This window comes from Corvus hawaiiensis, chromosome 1, assembly GCF_020740725.1.
Source record: "Corvus hawaiiensis isolate bCorHaw1 chromosome 1, bCorHaw1.pri.cur, whole genome shotgun sequence".
In the NCBI taxonomy this organism is placed as follows: Eukaryota; Metazoa; Chordata; class Aves; order Passeriformes; family Corvidae; genus Corvus; species Corvus hawaiiensis.
Genome location: NC_063213.1, coordinates 43,195,183 through 43,218,679, shown reverse-complemented (window position 1 = coordinate 43,218,679; position 23,497 = coordinate 43,195,183). Strand labels below are relative to the sequence as shown.

General features: G+C 36.6%; 1 protein-coding gene across 3 annotated transcripts in view; it reads left to right on the top strand.

Annotated features, from left to right (window-relative positions):
• Window positions 1–23,497, top strand: part of KCNH8 (potassium voltage-gated channel subfamily H member 8) — a 175,510-nt gene that overhangs the window by 45,118 nt on the left and 106,895 nt on the right. For all 3 annotated transcript variants that reach the window (XM_048302178.1, XM_048302169.1, XM_048302162.1), the window contains exon 2: window positions 12,835–13,068. In XM_048302178.1, the coding sequence (XP_048158135.1) occupies window positions 12,835–13,068 (234 nt within the window). The remainder of the gene's footprint in view (window positions 1–12,834; window positions 13,069–23,497) is intronic.

Here is a 23,497-nt window from a genome sequence, read left to right as displayed (position 1 = left end):
TACAATTTTAAGGTTGAGCCGTTCAGAAACAAAAACAGAGGCTCTTCTCCTTCCCTAGGAGCAAAGGGTCTTCCTCATCTTCATCGTTAGGACTATCTCTGGGAGCATCTCTAGGAACTGAGGTTTTCTCCTTTGCCATTTGGTGCAAAAGTCCTCATCAGGTTCATCTCTAGGGACTGAGGTTTTCTCCTTTCCTGTTTGGAGCAAAAGTCCTCATCTGGTCCATCTCTCCCTGTCCAAACTTCTCATGAAATTACAGCTGCGTCAGCATCTGCCTATCTCAGCGCAGGTGCTTTTGCTTACGAGCTGAACACTCCACCCCCCATATCTTCATGGAATTACAACGGGATACTCTGATATATCATAGCTTCACAACAGAATTTCAGCTTTAAGCATCTCCTCTCTCTCTTCCCTCAGGTTTTCAGCTCTTCACAGCACTAAAAGGGTTAATCTCACCTCAGCCTTGCAGCTGGAATTTTTCTTATCGCAGTGGAGAGGGGGGAGAGCCGAGCCGCTCCGGCTGCCCACGGCAAGGCAGTGGGGGGGGTTCCACGGCTGGAACAGGTCCATCGGCTCCAGGATGGCCGTGGCCCAGCCCAGCCTGGCCCGAGCAGGGCCTGGCCGGGCCCGCTGGCCCCCACACGGGGCCCGCAGCCACCTGTGCCAGCGCCGGAAACGAGAGAGAGAGCTGTGGGGTGTTTGTCTATTCTTAAGTGTGCATCACAGAGGTGGTCACAATTTTAAGTGGCTTAAAGAATTGTCCATATTCAAACTGGCCAGCTGATAGGTTCTGTCAGGTCCCAGAGGAAGCTGTAAGCACCCCTTAGCAAGGACATCCCTTCTGGGACTATGCGTGCTAACCTATGACATTGACCAAGAGTCATAGATTTTGTGAAGTTTTGCCCAGAGTTTTCATTGTTGCTATTGTAACTTAAGAAAGTTAATTTATGCTGCTTTGCACAGTCTGTGTAATGATCCTATTTACACATATTTACACATATGGAGTGATCTGAAATGGAATACTTTTCCTACACCACAATATAATCCACAAGTTCAGATGCCTACTTCGTGCACTAACGTTATTCAATCAGCATAATAAGAAAACCACCTGTAGTGGGTTGAAAACCAGCAACAAAAAATATACCTCTTTTCTCTTTCCTTAGAGTAATTTCAAGTTAAGAAATAAGTTCTACAGTATCTCACCTACAGATGTTCTTTGACCTTTATTTGCGAGAAGGAAAGACATGGGCCAGGTCAGCTCATTTACTCAACACTTAGAGCCTGGCTGTGTATGCGTAGTACAGAAGTGTTCTGAATTCTATCCTGGCTTGATGCTGATGTTATCCACTTCTTGTGCTTTAAGACAATGCCCAGTCTGGACTAGACATGGAGGATATTGGTCACCAGACCCTCCACTTATGATAAATAAAGGTCTTTATTCTGAGTAACCCTTTGAAGTCACTTCCCACCATTCCAGTATTGACCCCAATACTGAGGTTGAGTAGGTTAAAGGAAAGGTTTTACACTGCTTCAGTGTTTTGGCCATCTGAATTGCAAAAGACATTTCTGCTGGTGTATATGATGCTGCTGGTTAAATTCTCCAACTGATTTTTAGTCTCTGAATAAATTTTTACTTTCAAAACAGTATCTAGAGCAGCAATGAATTTCCAAATTTACAGCATCAGGTTGCACAGGAAATGTGGCAGTACAATCATGTTGTAATTTATAGCTTTCTTCTACTTTTGGTGTTTTCGCTAAGTGTGATTTATAGAACCTTATTTCTGTATTTTTAGTATTTTTCTGTTTGCTCAGTGCCACTTTTACTTGATGAGACAAAGATATAAATATCTGCCTTTCTACAAATTATTCCTAAACTCTCAGAATGAATGAGTCTCTCTAGCACGAAAACTTTGCACCCGGATACAAGCACCTGCTGCCATTTGTCAAGATATTTTTCACCACTTTCTTCAGATTGAGCTCCAGCAAAACTAAGCAAGACTACAAACTACCTCCCATAACAACACTGGAGTTAGATTGCAGCATTCTTATACTTTTTTCCTGTGGAACAAAAATAGCGTTGCCTTTGTCTTACAAGTATAGTGCCAACAACTGGGGGTTTTTTTACTTTAAACTATTTTGGAGCAGTAAGAATAATTTTTTTTAAACCCCAAATGTAATTTGTATGTTTTGACTGATAGAATTCTCAGAAAAGCTACCTGGTTCCCTAATGATACTGATTCACTGCAGTACAGTTAATAAATAACATTTTCCTGGGATTTTGGAGGTTTGGGACTTGCATTAATTATTGAGCACTGGCCTATTGTTCTCATGAGAGTCTCTTTCCGAAGTAAGATTTGGGGGTTTTATGCTTAAATAGCACTTTGGGGAAAAGAGGCAGGAAGGGGTATTGGTTTTGTTCCATGGCAGAATAAAATTTTTGCTTTAGAAATGCCAAAGATGGTTCTGTGATACTTAGTCTCTTTACTTCCTGTAAAAAAAGAACTAGAAATAGAACAAAGCAAGAAGGCACAAAAAGGTCTAGATTTGGGTAACTATCTTCAGTCCTATCATGATTTTGGTGTATTTCTTCTGTTATCTGCACTCTTTAAGTCCTTTGGGGTTCAGTTCAGAGATTTTTTTTTATCGCAATCTCTTCCTTGACTGATTTCTTTCATTGAGACACTACTTAGTCCAAAGTATTTTTTCTTCTTCTAAGGTAATCAAAACCCTGGCAACTTCACTATGTATTTACATAGGTACTCCTTTACTGAAAAAAGTTTACTGAAAAGTTCCAGCTGCTTTGAATCTTCCAGATCATATTCATTTCTTCAGCCAAAATCTGGATTTTTCTCCAGAAGACCATCTTATGGCAGTGTTCACTTCAAGCCTTTCTGGTTCCCCAGGCAGCTTCTGCCTTGATTATTTGTATACCTTGCATAAATCAGTAGGTCTAAGCTCAGGTACTCCTGCTGTAAGCTACACCAGTCATTCAGGAGGTCCATAGGAGCTTTACTATAAGGAATAATAGCCCATGTCTACTTCATACATCTGCTTTTCCATGAAGGTTGTTCTACTTGTTTATTCTATGAGAAAACTCATCCTTCCACATATTTTTAGCATTTTTCCTGTGGATTTTTTATGAGATCATTCTCATGTGAGAAAACCACTACAAGATTATTTGTTTTCCTTTGAATAGGATAAGTTAATTACACTCTCACCTCTAACCTCCCTCTCATCCTTTTCCACCCTCAAAATATTGGTTTTTTTACAGATCTTGCTCAAGACAATGCCAGTAATCCTTATATTGAAATTCTTAGGATTTTTTATTCGGAGAGGGTGAGTTTGGGATATACTATGTAATTCTTTATTATGGAAAATAGTATAGTATACAACTTTCCCCTCTGGAAACGACATTTCCTGGACACTGTTCATTATTTTATGAACCATTTTTAATATGATTCCTGTCAATTTTTCAGAAGAACATTCTTGGAACAGACTTTCTTTTTGATTGCATTGTTTCAGATTAGTTTTGCTTCTCTGAGAAAAATGCATGCAGAAATTCTTGCTGTTTACAGACACCTCATTTCACTGGAATAGGCACAAGGGAGTCTGCTTTTACTCCCCATTAAAATTAACTCAGGATTATCCTTTAATTTCAGGGATTGAGAGATGAGCATATAAACTACAAAGGTTCAAAATAGTTACTCTTAAAGTTCTGACACCTTAATATTGAAGTACAATAATTATAGGGGAAAATCAATACAGTAAAACTCACCACAAGCTGTCATGAAATTGTCGTGGGAGTCATAGGGGATTGTAAAAGTGACAGTGAAAAGCCCAGAAATTATGTATATGGTCTAGCATACATGAAAATCAGCTTTGAGCCTCTTTGAGTAACTACTTCAGGGTAGTATAGCACTTGTATAAAATGGGAAAAGTTTCTTATTCAGAGAATATAATAGCAACGTGTGGTATCTGAACAGATAGTGGTTTTGACATTGTCATTTGTGTATCTCACCTGTGAAAATGAAAATCATATGCAAAAGGTGAGGATGCTGCACCACCTTCTGTGGAGTCCAAGTGCTGCATAAGGCAGATGGTGCTGAGGAAGGATGATCACCATCCCTTTTGCCTTCAGTTTAAACCCAGAAGTGGGTTTGGTTCTGTTCTGAGAATACATAATTTTGTTCACGTGAGGACACTTGGCATGAAATGCCCCACTGTGACCAGAGGAGAATTAGTGTGTTTATGATTCGTCCCTCACTGGAGTCTCTCCAGAGGGCATAGCTTGGTCCCTCTTTCTTTCATGGCCACTTCCAGGGCTGCAGGTGTAAATTCTCCTCTTTCATTCTTCTTGGGAATAGTGGCTGAAAGTTCCTTTTGCTTAGCATGTGGACATTAAACACCTTCTGGCCTTGCATGGTAGAAGCAAGTGGAAGGACCATAAAGATTTTCTACTCTCTTTGCACTAATATCTCCTTATATTTCTGTGTTGAAAATATTTTCTTCATGTTCTTACTGATAACATTCTTTAATATAGAATACATAGAATCCACAAAGTTATTTTAACATATTTTAACTTTCAAAGGGGAAACAAATTTCCATGAAATCTACTCATTTCAAAACCCAGGCAATTTCGCTGTGTATTCATATATGTGCTCCTTTGCTGCAAAACTTCCAGATACTTAGCGTCTTCCAGACCATATCCACTTCATTTCAAATTGATAAGATGAAACTTTCCCAATGGTAGGTGAATAGTTCTTGAACTCTGCATCATCACACTGTAAAGAAATTCAGTTTCTTGTTTCCAGTATAGATGGTGTCAAGATATTTTCCAAGCCCCTGAGCTACCACTCCATAATTAACACAGTCTCATAAGAGGAAAGGAGCATTAGATTTCAAAGAGCCAGGAACATGATCTTTCACAGCCATTTCACACTGGCTTCAAAATGTCTAGCTTATGTTCTTCCTCTCAGTTATGCAAGAATAATGTCTGGTAAACCTTTTCCCCTGTATTCTTCCACTAGCTGTAAAAGCAGCATCTGTAACATATGGCTGCTCATATGTTGCAGTATCAGTAGCAGTGTGTACACTGAGTGCAAATATTCAAAGGGTTATCCACTGCAGTAGTGTTACAAACAGGTTCATCAGGCATGTTACATGGTACAGGCAAGTGTAGGATACTAAAACCACAAAATATTATGCAATGCTGAAAATTCAGTATGTCTGCAAACTGAGCACCAATTGTGAGTAGATGACATGTACTTAATACAGCTGTAAATATAACACTTTTCAATTCCTTATTTCATTCTTAGTTCAGACAAGTGATAAAGGAAGGTGTGGACAGGGTCACATTAATAAATATTTGTTGATGATGTGGCTCTTGTCTTTGAAAATATTTCTTTTCAGGAAGAGTGTCGTCTGCAAACCTTTCTCTCGGTTGAACGCTCGAAAGCAAATCATGGTCCCAGGCTCTTAAATCATTGAGCTATATGATTTGAGCTTATGAGAACCCTATGTGTTAGTTTGATTTATAGCAATTCCATTTTTAAATTCCAGGTGAATTAAATCAATATAACAGTTGGGAAAAACCCAAACAACAAATCAAATATAGCTGGGTTACACAAATGGCATTTCTGCCTGGTGGATGAATTTAAAATTTCCATGTATTTTATTGGAGAAATTGTAAAATATTCTTCCCCTGGAAATGTGAACCTGTGCACTCTGCTCTGCAGTGGGCACTCACAGAATACACTGAACAGCTGAATTCCCTCATGAGGGATATAGGGTTCAGTCCTGTCAGAAAAACAAGCACCCAGCAAGTAACTCCTGGACGACACTGCACATTGTCACAGCATGCTGGTGACTCACGAGTTACAGTGTCTCTTGATTGTTAATGTCTCTTTTTTTTTGTTTTGGGTTTGTTTCCTCTTTTTTTCCAGTGCCGTGTGCTGTTTTACTTGCAGCACTTCAATGCCTATAAAACTGACATGTAAATATTTGACAACTGCAATATAGCTTTTTTAGTTACATCTGCACAGTGTAATGGGAGTCACTGCACAATCAATGACATAAATAATGCTCATCAAATAGAATGTAATCTTTTTTTACTGAAAAGTAAAATTTTGTCAGTATCAACAAAGCTTAAGGGTGGGAAAAGAAATATTTCATTTTAACCTTGATTAAACTGGCATATGTGAATTTGTAATTCCAGATAAATATAAAGAAAAAAGCAAAGATATATTTTAGACTAATTCATATTTCCTTCTGAGGAAAAGATGTAGCTCTTTACTTCTTCTAGTGGAGCTTAATTTTGAAGAATTTAAAAGTAATCTCTGCTGAAAGTTTTTTCCTTTACTATAGTTCACCCTTTACAATTGTACTGATTGTTTATTTGAAAGGTGCTCTGTGATGATACATGAGTAGTCACAGCAGTGCTACTATTTCAACATAGTCCTTCTCAGTCTTATATTTTAGAGTTCAGGTAGATGCAAACGATACTGAGATTAGAAAAGCAATAAGAACATGCACAAAGATTCCTAATGGAGGAGCAAATAATTTTTTTCCTCACTAAGATGCCAGAAGCCTATTGTACCATGAGGTTCACTACTGGTTTTGTTTTTCACTTTGTTTCTCTCTGATACAGTCTGGCTTTTTTGTCTGCTTTCTCCTAGGAATAGGTAATTTTACTGGTCATGCAGAAAGTTGCAGTCATTATTCCAGTATTGACCTGATGCACTAATGGCAATGAAAGCTGGGTTCAAGATCGTTAAACACCAAGTCTCTCAAGTGGCTTATGATCTTGTTTATCAATAAGACTGGGGGATGATTTAGCAACCAGATGCCCAAATTTTGCTTAGACATCTCCATGCTGGACTGCACTGCAGATTAACTCTTCTTGTAGCTATAAATATTGAATACAGTAAAGCATTTTCACTGTCAGACTAAATATTTTTGTAAATACAAAATACAAAAGGTTTAGTTCTTAGCTACTGAGTTCAGAACTTTTCGACTTACGGGAAATTATTCCTGTCAGTTCAGGTCAAGTGGGAGCTATGTAAGCTTACCCCTTGAGCTGAGTCCATAGGGCTGGGTACTTCAAATACTGTTTTGTACTCTAAATTTGTAGCTGTTACCAAATTTTATGAATACATCTCCTCATAATGAAAGGAGTTGGCTGATGAAATCAGTTATAAAGGTTACAGTGATTTACAGTGATAGGTCTTTTGTTCATCTGTCCATACTTGTACTTTTTAATGCAATAGTTATACCTTTCACTGTACTACTGTAAATTCATTGGAATCTGAATTCATTTTTACAGAATAGTGGGAGGAAGTATCAGTATAAACAGCTTGCTTTCTGACTTTCTTAGATCTAGATAAATCTTCACCTCACATTAGTGACCCAGTCAACCGTACTGAGATTTTTCAAGAGGAATTTTAATATTTGGAAGTGTATGCATTATAAAAATCATCTTGGTCTCGATCAGATTCAAAAGACACTAGCTGGCAAATGCTTGTGAGCTCTAATTAAATTCACTTGCATCTAAATGTGCTGACATAAAGCTAAATGTTTTCATATGCTACTTTAATCATTCAATTAATCAGTAATCTTAACTGTTAATGTGGTCATGTTGCCTGTCACGGTAATTTGCATGAACCTGGAATGAGATTTCCCTTGTTAAGTTGCCTGTGTACAAACTGTGGAATCAAATCTAAGTGTAGTAAATCCTTTCATCCAGAAGAATTGTGGACTGTTCTACAACCAATAGAGTAACCGTGTGAGTCACTTGCTTAATTAATGCAACTTCTTTAATTGCTAAAGATTTTTTCTTTTGTAGGATTTTTTCTTCCTCTTTAACTCTTAAATAATTTAATATTTAAAATTAGAATGGTTGTTGGCTTTGCTCAGTTGCAAAAGATGTCAGATAGGTATTCTCTTCATGAAACCTTCTGGACTTTGATTGAAAAGAACTTTTAAATGAACTGGGGAAGCACAATGATGAGATTTATAGCACACATAGCCAGAGTATTAAAGCAAAAACCCTTCTGTCATTTTTGCTAGATATGACAGTAGGATTTATGAAGGGAGTGAAGAGTGAAAATGTAGCACAGTGTCATTACAAACATTCAGATAAATTGTGGGCATTAATTAGGAGGAAGGGTATTGCATAAAGCCTTTTTCTTTAATTATCTCAATTCTAAAACTTTGTCATGGGATGTTTAGAGGATAAGATTCTCTGTATCAGACAGCATAAGATCTAAATTTCTTCCGTTTCTCTGGTTATAATTTTTGGGTATCATTGAAACAGGGCAACAATGCCTAAGCCTGTGATTGAAGGTATAGTTAGCAAGGTTCTGGTTCATCTTATTTGGTTCTCTGGCTTTATAATGTGTTTCTGGTAGAGATTTCTGGAAACCACATGAATCTTCTGTTGATCAATGTCCTATCCTCTCCAGTATGTTCTAGTTCTGAAATGAATGCAGGTGTGCAAGCTCCTAATAGTCTTCCTTCAAACTTTCATGTGAAAAAGTAATTTGAGCTTCATAGAAAATGAGCTTAAAATAAAAGAATCACAATTGAAAAAAATCTGCTTTTAAGTTGCGCTGACTAGTCAGGGACCTCTCTCACATTCATCCATCTCTGCTGACTTGCTGCCAAAGGAAAACCTGGTGAATGTTGGATATTTTGTATCTACACTTCTTGTCCCATCTTAACAGAGGCACTTCCAAATCATCCTTTGCCCAACCCGTGCAGGCTTGGACATAAAATCAAGTATTTTTATCCAAAGCTAGTATACAATTATCCAATTTGAATTTTTTAATTTATTTTGCAGAGACTTCCAGCACTTAACTTCTGAGCTGAAACCTATGGTCAAACAGTTAAGAAAACATCCAGTCTGCCCGTTCTCTTGATTCTCTGCCAGTCACACTCCCAGCTCAGAGACTTTGACTGCTGGGACCGAGGCCCCTTCACTATGGGTGGCTCCAGTGACCTGACAGGTGCCTGCTGGACTCTCTGAACATCCCACACTCACACAGTCAGACCAGGTTTCCCCACCCAATCCACCCCAGCTTTCCCAGAGCAGACCCTCAGGTGACTCTTTCCATAAAGCCATTTATTCATGGCACAGCAACACAGAAACAGCCTGAGCTGGTGCCTCCAAGGAGGACCTTCAACAAAGGAACCCCTGGGCTTTTATATCCTCGCAGTCTCTCCTCACACAAGTCTCTCTCTTTCTCCTGAATCATCTGCTCCGCTGTGTCCCTCAGAGTCCATCCACCCATCTTTGTGCCCTTTGCTAACCAAAGGGTTGGCAGTTCATGGTCTCTTGCCTCAGGCTCCCACCCAGAGCTCAATCTGCATCTCAGTGTGCAGTTGGCAAACTGAACTACCTGCACCAGATTTATTCCTCAATAGTCCAAATCTGTTCATTCTTACACAGCTTTTCAGCAGCTCTACCCTGTTGTTCCAAATGCCCCAAAGTTCAGGGTTACATCTTTCTCAATAGACCAAGTGTTTATCTTGGATGTATTTTCTTATCTAAAAGTAAAATTTAAAAGAAACATCTACCTGTAATCTAATATTGTCTTCTGATCAACCTGAATAAAATAGCTTAATATTCAGGCCAATGTGCTGAAAGAATAATATGGAATTCAACAACTTCTATATTATTATGGAAGTGTAGCAATCTACACACAAACATTTACCAAAATATACAGACCAATAGGTTTGTATCACTCATTGCAACTTTCCTGCTGCAAATTAAAAAATAAATAAATGTGTTTTCTTTCAGTCCATAGGTTTCTAAAAAATTATTCTAAAGAAAATGTCATTTATCTTACTCTAGATTTTAAAACCCATCTAGCTATCATTGAAGATCATGAAATTAAATGCTGGGTTTGTTATTTGTGTCACAACAAAGCCTGAATGATAGAAATTTCACCCTCAGTACTTGTTTTCTTGAAATATTTTATGGTGTTTTACATGCATGAGTAATAGCAAGTGATATTAAAGATTTGAAGCGATAAAAATAAATTACAGAACTAAATAAACTTTTAACCAGACTATTTTAAGGTATGGGTTTGTTTGGCTTTTGGTTGTTTTTTTTTTAATTTGCCTTATGTAATAGGTAAATGTTAATCACTTAATAAATGTTAGTGAAGAATTGGATGATACATGTAATTATTGGGCATAATGTTTCTTGATCCTTTTTGGTATGACAAGAAATTTTTTAACAAATGATTTAAATATGTCCCTTAGTGTACTAGTTTGGGATTACAGGTGCATCTCTCATTATTTTATTTGAACTTCAAGCTCAAGAAAAACAGCAAATATAGTTGTGATTGTATTTTCCTGATGCTGATGCTTTGCTGTTGTACTCAAAAAGTTCAGTAAAATTAGGCTTACAAGCCTTATCAGACGTCTGCTGATATTAAGAGAAAGATTGGCTCTTATTCTAGCTGGTACTGGATTGGTTTTCATAAGTAAACTGGTTTATTCCACGAATGTTAAAGTAACTACAATTATTCTGGGTTTATTTTGGTGTAAATGACAATAGAGTTTGGCCACCTTACATTTTTCATAAAATCATGGCATGGCTGGTAAGCTCCAGTGTATTCCTATTAATAATGATATTCATTCACTACTGCATGTCCTCTCTACCTTTTTTTTTCCTTTTGTTGTTCCATATTCTGCTTCTGCTTTTCTTTTTAATTCTAATTGTTCAGAATTGTATGAAGCAGAATTAGAATTAAAAAGAAAAGCAAAACCCCACAGCAGCCTTTGCACCACATAATTGCATCTTAAACAGCAAGAAACAGAGAAGTAAATTAATTTGCTAGCTACAAATATATTTGGTATGAATGATCTGCAGGTCCTGCACTGTCACACTGTCATTATGCACTGCAAGCATATGACTTTAATTCTTTTGGCAGTGTGGGGATTTAGTTTTGTGTTGACAGGGGGAGCAGCATGTTAGTTCATGAATGGTAATGATGCTTATTCCCCAGTTAGGCAAATAAAAATGACAGGCTAAGTCAAGCACTGCACTGAACCAGGATGCATTTTAAAAACATATTTGGTAAATGGGAAAAGACTGTTTTAACATAACCATCATTTATTGAAAGAATTTAATTAAATTTAAACAAAATATGGGTAACTGAAGGAAAGTCTTGAGAGCAAATTGATCATTTAATAAACCTCCATTGTCTTTAAAATACTGAAATCTTAGCAGTATAAGACAGTATTTTATGCCTTGGGTAATTAAAGAGTAACATAGCTGAAGTTTTTGGGATTTCACAGATATAGAACTCTTGTGATGGTTCAGACTGAAAAATAGACCTATTTTTCCTCTATTTTAGTTTATGAATTCTGTCCTTCCCTTCCCAATCATAAATAATATATCCCTGTATGGGGATTAGGCATATCAACATGAGTTTTCCATTAAAATAATTCATTTCTTTCTCTTTAAATTTCTGAATATTTATCAAGGGATTGTGGGTTAGTTAATAGTATTTCTCCTTAATACATACAGATGGATTCACTTGCACATAAGTCTGAAAAATGAGAGGTATCTGTCTTGGGACTAGACTGCTCCTAAGCTCCTGCTAGCAAGCTGTAAGGTAAACATTTCTTAACAAGCAATAGGCAAAAAATAGTCTTTCCTCCCTCAATGTGAAATGTAGACAAATTCTGCCCATAATTTTTTTTTTTTTTTACTTGAAGATAAGGAAACACAGGCAAAAAACCTGTATGAAAAGTTCATATGTTATCTGGAAAAGGTCTCCCTGGTAACTGAAAAAACTGTAAAGGGCCAGAGTTGTTGGCATAGGCTGAAGATGAAGGTCTGAGGCACAAAGCCTTCAAAAACATTTCAGCAATGTATGGGAATGAGCTATGAGGTTGTCAATAGGTTCAACTTTTAGATTTGCCAAAGATTTGAAATCAAATTAAAACACCTCATTTTGTTGATTGATGCCCATATCAACATGCTACTCTTGAATGTATCATGCACAATGGTTGCAGCTTAAACACACTGAAAAATTAAGTATAACAAAATGGTGAATCTTTGATGTGTCTGTTTCATATGGGAGAAGTATGGTGGGGCTCCAAAAGACAGATGACTGATTTTGGGTGAAATATTTAATCCTTTTTCCTAAAAAACAAAAACAAAGGAAACAAATAACAAACAAACAAAAAAACCCTCAACAAAATTAACCCCACACTCCACAAAGGATAAATAATTCCATGTAGTCTAGAATGTCCCTAATTCCATGTAGCCTGGCATGTCACTCAACTGCACTTTTAAGGATTCCCTTGCAAAATTATATAGAATACATTAGTTTGAGTGCTGATATAGGTCAACATTGTCTTACTGAGACCATGGAGATTTTTTGGTATTTTATGATGTAGCTGCATTTATATCAGCTGTTCAGACTGCAGAGTAGTCTGAGTGGCGGCATAACATAAAGTTTCAAATTTCTCCAAAATTTTGATATTTTTCACCAGTGTTTGGTCAAGTGGTTGTTTTAATGCGTTGAAACCTACCTCAGAGGCAGCCATAATAAAGTATTCCTTGAGGGGAGACAGTGAGGCAAACTGTACAAAGCCATGAAGAACTATTGTATGATGATCTGTGGACTATTAGACTTGATTTAATTTAAGAATAATAGTCTGAAACCAGAAGTTAGATTCTTGTTTGCAGGCAGTTGGGACTTAAATGTTTTTAAATGTCTGTCCACTTGTTCCTTCTAATGATGCTAAAGAAAGAACTATGTCAAGCGGTGTAGAATTTAGACTTAATTAATATTTTACTTTTGTGTTCTTCTGCAGATAGTAACTTCATCCTTGCAAATGCTCAGGTGGCTAAAGGATTCCCCATTGTTTACTGCTCTGATGGCTTCTGTGAGCTTGCTGGATTTGCACGGACTGAAGTCATGCAGAAGAGCTGCAGCTGCAAATTTTTACTTGGTGCTGAAACAAATGAGCAGATGATTCTTCAAATTGAGAAATCGTTGGAGGAAAAGATAGAATTTAAAGGAGAAATCATGTTCTACAAGAAGAATGGTAAGTTTCTTTCCTATTCTGTTGGTCCTAAAGAATGAAACTTAGCATAAATGCATATAATATATATATGTCCATTTCTATGTAATGATTTAGTGTGTCTATCATCAAACCTACAAGAATATATTTGAATAATGACACATTGAGACTATGTTTATATTAGTGTTATTGATTTTATATAAGTATGTTACTAGGCTGAATAGAGGAAATTCAGGATCCTAAACTGTTATTTGCACTCAGTATGACACTGCTTTTTCTTCTTTTTCTTATATTGACGTTTTTATCCCTTATTGCTGAAGCTGTAATAAAAATATTCATATTCACAATAAGGTAGACAGGCTACGTAAATCCCATCACTAAAATGCTCAGATGTCTGCATGAGCCAAGTGATTTCTTCTCAACAGCCACTATACATAAACACAATAGCAATGATTTTCAAGAAGTGGAAAAGTAAAATTTATGTTCAAGTCCGTATTGTCACACAAAGAAAATTTCTGGTCATCAAGTAACCCCACAGACTACAGGAAATTTCAAGCTGCACCACATCTTTGACTCCTATGGCAAGACATTTCTAAGGACAATTTCATAGTCGAGATGCCTGAGGCACAGAAGAGAGAAGCCCATGATGCACACTTCCCAGCTTTCAGCTATATCCAGCTGCTTCAGGGTGCTTATTCCATATATTCCTATGGCCACATTCATGTGATCTTCAAACACGTGACACTAAGTTTGAGATACTGACAGGATTTCAACCAGTGTAACAGGAGCCTAGAGATCCATGGGCTCAATGGATCCATGGGTGTTGAGTATCACTTTCTCTTTTATTGTATAGTTAAGAGTTTATAGGCATATGTCTAGACCACATTTTGCCATTGTCTATCCCTACTTCTATCTTTATTAATGAAACCTTTTCCCTTTAAATAATATTACTGTCATTATTATTATATGCTTTAAGAAGTTATTTTCTAAAAGTAAAAACTACATAGTGATAAGAAAGTGATTTAGAGTGTTAGAAGGCAGCTTCAGTTTCACTAACACAAAAAGGAGAAATGTTGATTCGTTGGCTTGCGCTCATGATTGCTGCTCTCCATAGGATGAAATTTTGAAGTTAATCTGGAATATCCTGCTAAATGCTTCCTTGTCTTGTCTTTTTGGGGAGGCTTGGAAGTGTGTGAGGGTGTTTGGTTCTGTTTTTTAACATATAGAAGAGATTCACATAGTTTCTTGGAATTGTTTCAGGAAGGATATTCAAATAAAGTAGTTCCAAATTGCAAAACATTTCTGAATATAGGGGGGAAATAGTTTTAACCTGGAAGGATAAGAGCACCTTTTCTCCAGTATTATACAGTGATAACTGGGCATGGTAAGATATTTCAAGGTATTTAAATTAAAGAAGTAAAGCTAAGACATAAATTTCATTTTCTTTGTCCTGAAGGATAAATTGTGATTCCTTTACATTATGAAGGGGTGCTTCAAACCTATAATAGATATTATTAATACAGGTAGAAAGAAATTGCAAGTCAATTATCAGAGAAGTAGCTGAATCACAGATAAATAGATAAAGGGAAATTGTTGAGGCTAAAAGAATTCCCACTATCCATCCTACATGCATCCCTGTGTATAATTTGACTGGAAGCCACTCCAATATATTTTCTGAATAGGAATAAATTTCCCAGACTGCCTCTTATATTTTTCATTTCCATGTGTTTCTGTACCACTGGGAAACAGAAATGAATAGGTATTAAAATGACATGAGACTTTCTTGTATAAAAGAAAAATTTGTCTTAAAAATTAATCTTGGTTTTTCAATAGAGCTGCAAAGTTCAGGCTCCAAATTTGGCAGATCACTCATTTTAGCTAAATGGTTTTATGTTTGGGTTGGGTTTGTTGTTTTTTTTTTTTTTCCAGAGAAAAAATTGAACTTCTGAAGCTGTTAAGCTTATTCAACTTCATCTTTGTTGCAGAAAAAGGTTTAAAAAATATTTTAAGACATAAGAACTTTGGGAATAATATCCCAGAAATGATTGTGTGGATACATTCCAGTTTATCCAGTATGCAAAATAATTGTCATTTGGGCTGTGTAATGCTAGGAGCATAGATCGGTGGGAGACAAGTAACTAGCAATGTTTAGTTATCACAGGGTCACATTTCAATGTCCTGTTACAGCTTTAGGGCGTGAGAGGGGGACCACCTATCTGGCTTTAGTCTGCTGTTTGGCACAGCCTTGCTCTGTGGGCCTAACTACAAGACCAAATGAGCACTTTCAGGCCTCAGGGATAATTTTGAGCTCACGGAATAGACTGAAGTGCCTCAGAATTCTTATGGAAATCTTAATGGTTAGTACAACATTACGATAAAAATTAATATAAGGGACATGGATGTATGAATACAATAACTTACTCTCAGTTTGTTCTTCTGGATTTGGTCTAAAATGTAGATCATATTTGTCTTATTTTTTGGGGCAGATATTCAAGGTTACAAAACTGAATATGCATTGATTCCTTACCTGGCATATTTTTCAATATTTTAAATTTGATTTAAACTTACTTCAAAGCTGATTCAGTTTTTATCAGTAAATTAGACTGTTCATTCTAAACAAGTAGTTTTGATCTGAATTTATTAAGCTTGAATATGGATCTTTCACAGTTATTTAACCATCATTTAAGAATTCACATAGCACCTCTGCTCAATAATTGTTAGTTAAAGGATAGATTGCTATAACTAAAGCAACCCCAGCAATCCACATGAAATTTAATGGAAATTCCAGACTGCTCTGAGCTGATACTGCAGCAAGAGTGGTGTGCAAGGAGTTGGGTAGGAAGCTGAGTAAAGTAGATTTTCTGTCAGATGAACTGCAGTATTTCATTGTCTTTGTCATTTGGGTGTGGATTTCAAGAAAAGAATCATCTTAAGCAGTTGTGCTCTGACCAATCCTTCTGAAACCACTAGAAGTGGATAAGAACATTTGTCTATGTGTGTTCTCATTTTGGAATTTTAATAAATTCTTAGAATAAGATAAACTGGCTGCACCTTCTCATCCTGAATATTTTCTGCCATGTTAGCACAGAGCAGTACGGCAGCAGATACAGCAACTTCAGAGAGAGATGTCTTTTGAAAATTCAACTCAAAATACACTTTTCATCATAGCTTCAGTATTTATTTTGGTTCCTCAGTCAGTTTCTAGCTTTTTCTTTGACAGAGCTATATTCGTTTCTTGAAGACAATCAGAAAAGAAAACTATTGAAAGGCAAGGAATTTTATGATTGTTGCCTTCTCCAGAAAGTTTTAAAATTATATTGCTTAGGAGCTGATTTTTTAACTTTTTTTTTCTGTTACTATTTCTACATTTTCTTTAAAACATCTGCAACAAATTAAGTTGTCAATTATGGTAATGGAAATGTAAATTAACCTTTCAGAATTCAAGTGAGTTGCGAGAAAAAAGCTCACTCCTGGATGTCTTGTTTAGAACAATCTCAAAGCGGTTGGACACTATGCTGAAGAACCATATTTAAACAAACTTTTCTTTTTTTCCCTGTCAGACCTCTGCTGAAATTTGTCAGTAGCAATTACAGGTAGTTAAATGAGGTCTTCACATTCCTCAAACTGAAGTACAATTGAGCAGATGTGTGGATTTTTCCATTTCTCTTACAGCCTAAGATAATGCTACAATAAGTCCCATAATCAGTGACTTAGTCCAGTCTAAGCTCTCCATCTTCAGTTGCTGAGAAGGTCACACCTTGGGTCCCCTATGACCCCATCAGGCTTATTTCCTATGTCTCAAAATTAGGTTTGTAGTGTCTGAAAAGAGGTCTGTGCTTACACACAACTTTTTAAAACATGTAGTAGTTCCACAGCCTTCCTTCACTGAAAGGAAACCGTCATCTTTCTGTGTATGTATAAGTTGTGTAAAACATAATGTAATCAGCAGTGGCTGCAAGTGATTTATGCTTGTTTGAGAAACTTCACTGTGGTGACCTTTGTATCTGTGCACCCCAGAAAAAGGGCTGTTTGCACAAGCTTTTGTGCATAGTTAAAAATCCCCACTGTAAGAGGACTGGAGCAAGTGGGCATTGCTGGGACTATCTTTACAAGCTGCCTTAGGACTTGGCTGCAAGCAGAGTTTGCTTCATCTGTGATGGTTCACCAGGACTCAAGGGGCACTTTTTCGTCTTCTATGTGTACATTGATTTAAATACTTTCTGGGTTATGTCTTAGGCATGTGCCTTGTAGTTCCTGGTCTCTAAAGATTTGGTGAGTAAATCATAAGGACAGGAAGATATGATCTATTTAATTTCTGTATTTATTTCTTCATTTCTTAAAAGTCAGTAATATTAAATGAAGGTATTTTGTCTCTTCATGTGTTTTGATAAGCCTGTATCCTTATCTGGAAGATCAAGATTAAGGTATTGTTTCATATGGGTAGAATTATGAGTAGAGAAAGGGTAAAACTCAGACCCTCTTACTGAGCTACTGGATTCATCATGCAAAAGGCAATTTGAAGTCTGGGTGTAACAGTGTTCTCACATGAACAGCAATGACAGCCACAGGCAAACGAAATAAGGCTCAGGCCATGAGATATCATCCATTGCCTCTGCCATGTTTGTGGTTGAATAAGGTGGCTAGAGAATAGCAAAGGCTCCATGACATCACTTATATTTAATTCATTCCTTGTGTTAAGCAAACAGAAAAGCTATTTTTAGACAAAGAGTAGAATGTTATTTAAAATTGTAGAAGAATCAATTAATTATAAAGAAATTGAGGTGAAATTAATTTATTTTTCAATGAAAGAAAATTGGGTTTTCCTCAAGCTTCTCTACAGAAAGTATTTTTCTCATTGCAGAAATAGTATCTGTTCCTTCCAACAAGAAGTTTAAACATATACTTTTAATGATTGTCCAAAAATATCCTATAGTATTTTGAAATATGGGAGTCTAACATTAACTGGCTGCCTTTTTTAACAATCTCCTGAAATCCACCATGTCTTTTGGAAGTTAAACCCAGCAGTAAGAAAAGGCACATTTATTAGAATTTTCTGACTGTATAAAAAGTATTTCCATAGAGAGACCTAAATTTTCTAGGGACATCTACTTATTAATGTAGAGGAAGCCCATTGACAAGTTGCTTGACAGAGCAGTTTGTAGCAATGTGCCCTCACTGCTGCTTCACTGCTTCTCTGCCTTAAAAACGTTGTCTAAAAATAAGAAAGCTTTTGTGGTAAGCTTGCTCACATTTGCTAAATTATGGTACAAAATACAGGATGAGGGAAATAAAAAAAGCAAGCAATACTGAAAGATTAATCTGAAGGTAATATCTAATTGCAGCTACCTGAGCCCTAAAAAATAATTTGTAACTTTATAAAAGGAATCTTTTTTTTCTTCTTCTTCTTTCTTCGTTATTTTTCTCTTTTCTTTTTTTCTTTTTTTTTTTTTTTCTGTTTTCTTATTCTTTTTCATTTTCCCCTTTCATATAGCTCAGTAATTACTAGAAGATTTCGCTGATTTTGGGGAAGTCTTCCTCTTTAAAAAGCAGTATAGATTATAGACAGAAGACAAGTCCTTATTTTCCTCTCTTTCACAGAAGAGGGAATTTTTGGTTCCTTTTCTCTCCAAATCCTTCATCTGATTGACCCATGGCTTGTGATGAAAGTTAATGTGTGCCTCTGAAGTGTTTTGATGTTTTAAAGACAGTCCCAGCTTCTGCAGCAGAAGGGGGAGTTAGAACAGGCTTGTGCTCCTCTGTAGTGCCCTGGCTTAAACTCAACAGAGGCCTGGGTGAAGCAGTCAGCAAAAACCTGAGAGAAGACAAAACAAAGGGATGAATTTCAGTTAGAAGGAAAAAAATAAAAGCAGCAAAATCCCCTGTGTGCAATGTGATCTAAACCATCTGAGACCTTTTCCTAGAATTTAATGAGACTTTAACAAGACTGCAGCTTCCCGATGGTGCTGATACTCCGTTCTGATGGCATTCACGGTGATATTGGCTAATAGCTTCTTCCAGTAGCAACATGATGTATTAAAAGCATAGATCCCTGAGAAAAGACTTGGTCTCCTACGACCACATTGATACGTAAATAAATCTGTATGAAATTTTCCTGTTACTTGTTACATTGCTACAACTTGGTGCCCTTCACTGGTAACAGATGCAATTAGTATTTCCACACAGGTGCCCTGGGCTTCCAGCTGCACCTGGTATGAATGGGTATTGGTACTGCTGGATGCTTTTTTTTTTAGTTTTTAAAAGGTATTTCATTGTGCTACTTTTTATACATCCATTTTTAGTAAGAGATATGGGTATTTATTTTGCAGTAGGATGTTCATAAGACATCAGACCAGTCACTCTTCAACTTTTCTCACAATTTTATGGCCATACTGAGTCTGCTATCTTTTATTTTTATGAGCTTTAAATCAAGCTTTAGATAAAAGCTGACTTGGGTCCCTGTGCTTCACCATATTTAGGTTGTTCTTTGGATAAAGAAAGTTCAAAGTATCATTTCTCCTGATGACCATATTCCTCTCTTCTGCTGACATTTCCTTATTTTGTCCATGATCCCTAAATCCATGTACTGGATTATGTTGCAGACCAGTGGTAGGAGGGTCATGTTAGCAGTGTCTATTGAACCCTCTCACTGATTTGGGTAGGGAATTTCAAAAGTAGTTTGGTTTTATAGAGCAGTTAAATAACTAGAAGGTTAAAACTTACTGCTTTCCAACTGGTGGGGTTACTATAATTTGTTTCATTGGGCAGGCTCAGAGTCTGTTTACAGCATGTACTCACATGGATGTAAGTGGTGAATTGGGGAAATTAATCCTCTCTACCAGGTTACGTAATTGCTCAGTGTGTGTTTCAAAATCCTTCTGTACAAAAACCCCGAACGTGACAGGATGGAATTACCAGTTCAAATACATGACTTGACTCCTTCTCAATTCCCAGCTTTAGCCCCTTCCTTCCAGAAAGGTGGCCATGGACTGCATACGAAGTGCAGGTTAAAGTTCTTGAATCATGGCCTCAACAGAAAATGCTCAAACTTGCTGATAACTTCTGATTAATATTAGCAGATAAGACAATAATAACAGACAAGGATTACAGAGCAAAATATTCTCTGACCTAACCCTGTGGAAAAAGCAGTGCAAAATAAATTGATCATTTCTAAAATGTAGCCTTGCAATGTAAGTGGACAAGTAACCAGCAGAATCCCCTTTTTCCCCATGTCACATCTTTAGAAAACTGAATAAGCACGAGGTTGCAGCCAGCACCTGTACCAGTGCTGGGAGATCTCCCATTCTGCAGACTCCAGGCCTTCTGTTTCCAGGGGCTGCCACTGCTAGAGACACCAAAGTGAGGGTCACAAAAATATTTTCCAGATATTTTTTGTTTATATTATCACTTGTTTTTTGGAACTAGAAATGTGATTTTCGTCTTTATAGGTGTAGTGGTCTGTTTGGAGATTGCTGGGTTTTTTGCTTACAGGAAATTTCATGCCATCTTTGAAGTCTCTCTTTTCAGATAATAAAATAATGAGATTAAAAGCAAAATAATGTAATTTGAAAACACGTCTGCGTTTAGGTGAATGTATAACTCCTTCAGATGTCAAAATATCAGACACAAATTCAAAATAATAAACACATGGTTTTATATATATATGAATATATATGCAAATATATATACAAACATACATATATATGAGAGATCATGCTGGTTTAAGAAAATTTCTTACCTTCTTTTCAAAAGTACATCCCTAACTAGGCTGAGAAATCATATTTACTGCTGTGATTACATCTACATATTGTCTCTGAAAGTCCAAAAGGAATAAGGAGCACAGGTTATAAACACAATTTTGAAAACAGATTTCAAAAATATAGTAATCAAGGGAAAGAAGATTTGGCTTATTTGGAAATTGCTCAACTGAAACCAATGAAGTAAACACTACACTGCTCAGGAAGGACTGAGCCTGACTATTTCTGAAGCAGTTTGTATAAAGATATTGAAGAAACTGTATTTTGTTTTGTTTTCTGCTGCTTTTGTTTGGTTTTCTTGGGTTATTTTTCGTTTTAGCAATAGGTATTGTATATTTGTTTATTTAAATAGATTGTCTCAATTACTACTTTCCCAGGAGTCAGTTGACAAATGCTGAATGCCCTGTACTAATATAACTGTGATAAAGTAATGATCACTGGAGGTGGAGGGAAAGTAAGTTGCAGACTGATAATGCTTATGAGTCTGCCCTGAAGCTTTTTGCATTTAAACAGAATGCATCTCTCTGACTTAACTGAGTTTTTAGATAATCCTGTGTGTTTTTCTAATTGTCATAACTGCAACCCAGTAAATGTATTACATCAGGGAAGTACTTATCTCCCTAAATGTCGTTTTCTTTTCTAATCTGGATGGAGATAGGAAAAGGAAATTAGGGCAGACAAAAAGAAAGTAGTACACTTAAGGATATTGTATCTCACGTGGCTTTAAAAGGCATTGCTTAGTTTTCTGCTTTTGTTCAAGGAAAACTCAATGTAACTAGAGGATTTTGAAATGGTTTCATTAAGTAGGAAAGATAGTGGAAGCTATACAAGGAGAGACCAGAAAGCTGAGTAAACAAAGCTGAAATGTAGACGTGCTGGAGCTCATAAATTAGTTTGTATAAAATGTTCACTGCAGACTGTGCTAGTTGTTGCATGCAAAGATAAGTGCATGTCTTTTCCACTAAGGCTGGAAAAGACATGCACTCAAACTAGGAGCTGCCATAACACCAACAGTCGGTGTGCAAAGAGTGACAAACAGAAGCTTTGGGGTTGTGAATTAAGATCCTCTCTGCTTAACATTGACAGTTTTCAGGAAAGGCAAGGATAGGAGATTGCTGTGATGAAAAGGGTCTTCTCTTAGAACATCCTTTCCCTCTTTTTGTCTCTCCATCATGACAGTGATGGCAGGAAAAGTTAGACATGCTGGGTAATATGAGAAGTATGACATATGAGGCACTGAATTACCTGGTAGAAGAAGGAACAGAGCATAGGTTGAAGCTGGGCACAGAACAGGCTGGGAAGACATGGAGGGATGGTTTTGTGTATCTCTGATGAGACGCAATAGATTTGAATAATCACAGGTGGCACTCCGTAGGGTATATAGAGGATTGGAGAGCTATTTTTAACAAGTTTTATATCAACTCCACAGGATTAATAATTCCTTACTTTTTCATACTGAAATAAAATTTTTGCTTTGCTTTTAAAGTATCTTATTACACCTTTGGTCTTCTGAATTCTTGGGATACAACTATATTCTGGTTTGAGATGTAAATAAATCTTGGAATGGATGTGTTTTGGATGCATTAATGGATTATAAATCCATTTTGGAATAGATTTATATAGACTGTTAAAACTCATAAGGAGACTTATTTCCAGGATGTAAGCAAGACCTGGTGGTCACAAATAAGTAGGGGAAACAACTTCTTGAGTCTTCTTTACCACTATATGAAAATGTTAACACAACCACCTGTTCCCGTATAAGTCAGTTTCAAGATAGCCCATATGAGTTCTTAGTTTTGCAACATCTTCTGGACAAAGGATGTCACTGGGGTATGGCAGACAGGCTGGCACCTGCAATAGCAGAATTCAAGAAAAATAAACTATAGGTTTTGTTAACTTATAAATTTGATTTTTGCAGAGATGATGGAGAAGAATGAGGTGGTACTTTGCTTAAAGCAGCAGAAACTTACATTAGCTGTATTCATTGATCATTGTCGAAGTTATGATATTTAATAAAGAGAAAGTACTTGAATTTATAGCTATTCTTTTCTTACAACTCCTTTCCTTTTCTGTTCAGTTCAGTTGCAATTTTTTTGAGCATTGTTTTCTTTGCACTTTGCTCTCCTCAACAAAATGTTGACATCATGTCAAAACCACATAACTTTCAAAATGATGTGTTATCAGTGAGGCTGGGAATCTTTGGGTAAACTGATGAAAGAGACAATTTGGTTTCCTCAAACTCTTTGGTATCCTGGTCTGTCAGTCTTGAAGTGAACACTTTTTGTAATGGAAAAGTGGAAATGATCAGACCCGAACATCTCTGGTGTTATGATGCATCCAGCAGAAGGTTTATTTTGCTGATAATTAGTAACCACCAAGAAGACACTGTTGCAATGCTGAGGATTCAGCATCAATCTTGTTGACAAGTTATTATAGCTATCTACATGAAAATATTTTTATCTTTGTCTTCTACCTAAATCCCTGGGAATAGGACGATGTGTTTTAATAGTGTTCTTTAAAGCTTGATTTTGTCTGCCTGAAAGACCATTTAGTTTACTGAGTCACCTACTTAAACAAAAAGAAATATTCCAGATTTATGATGGCTTGTGAAGCCTAATTCTGCCCTCTTATGCATATACCTTATTATTGCTATTCCTTGAAGAGGTATTGTTTTGTGCCACAAGACTTGTATATCTAAT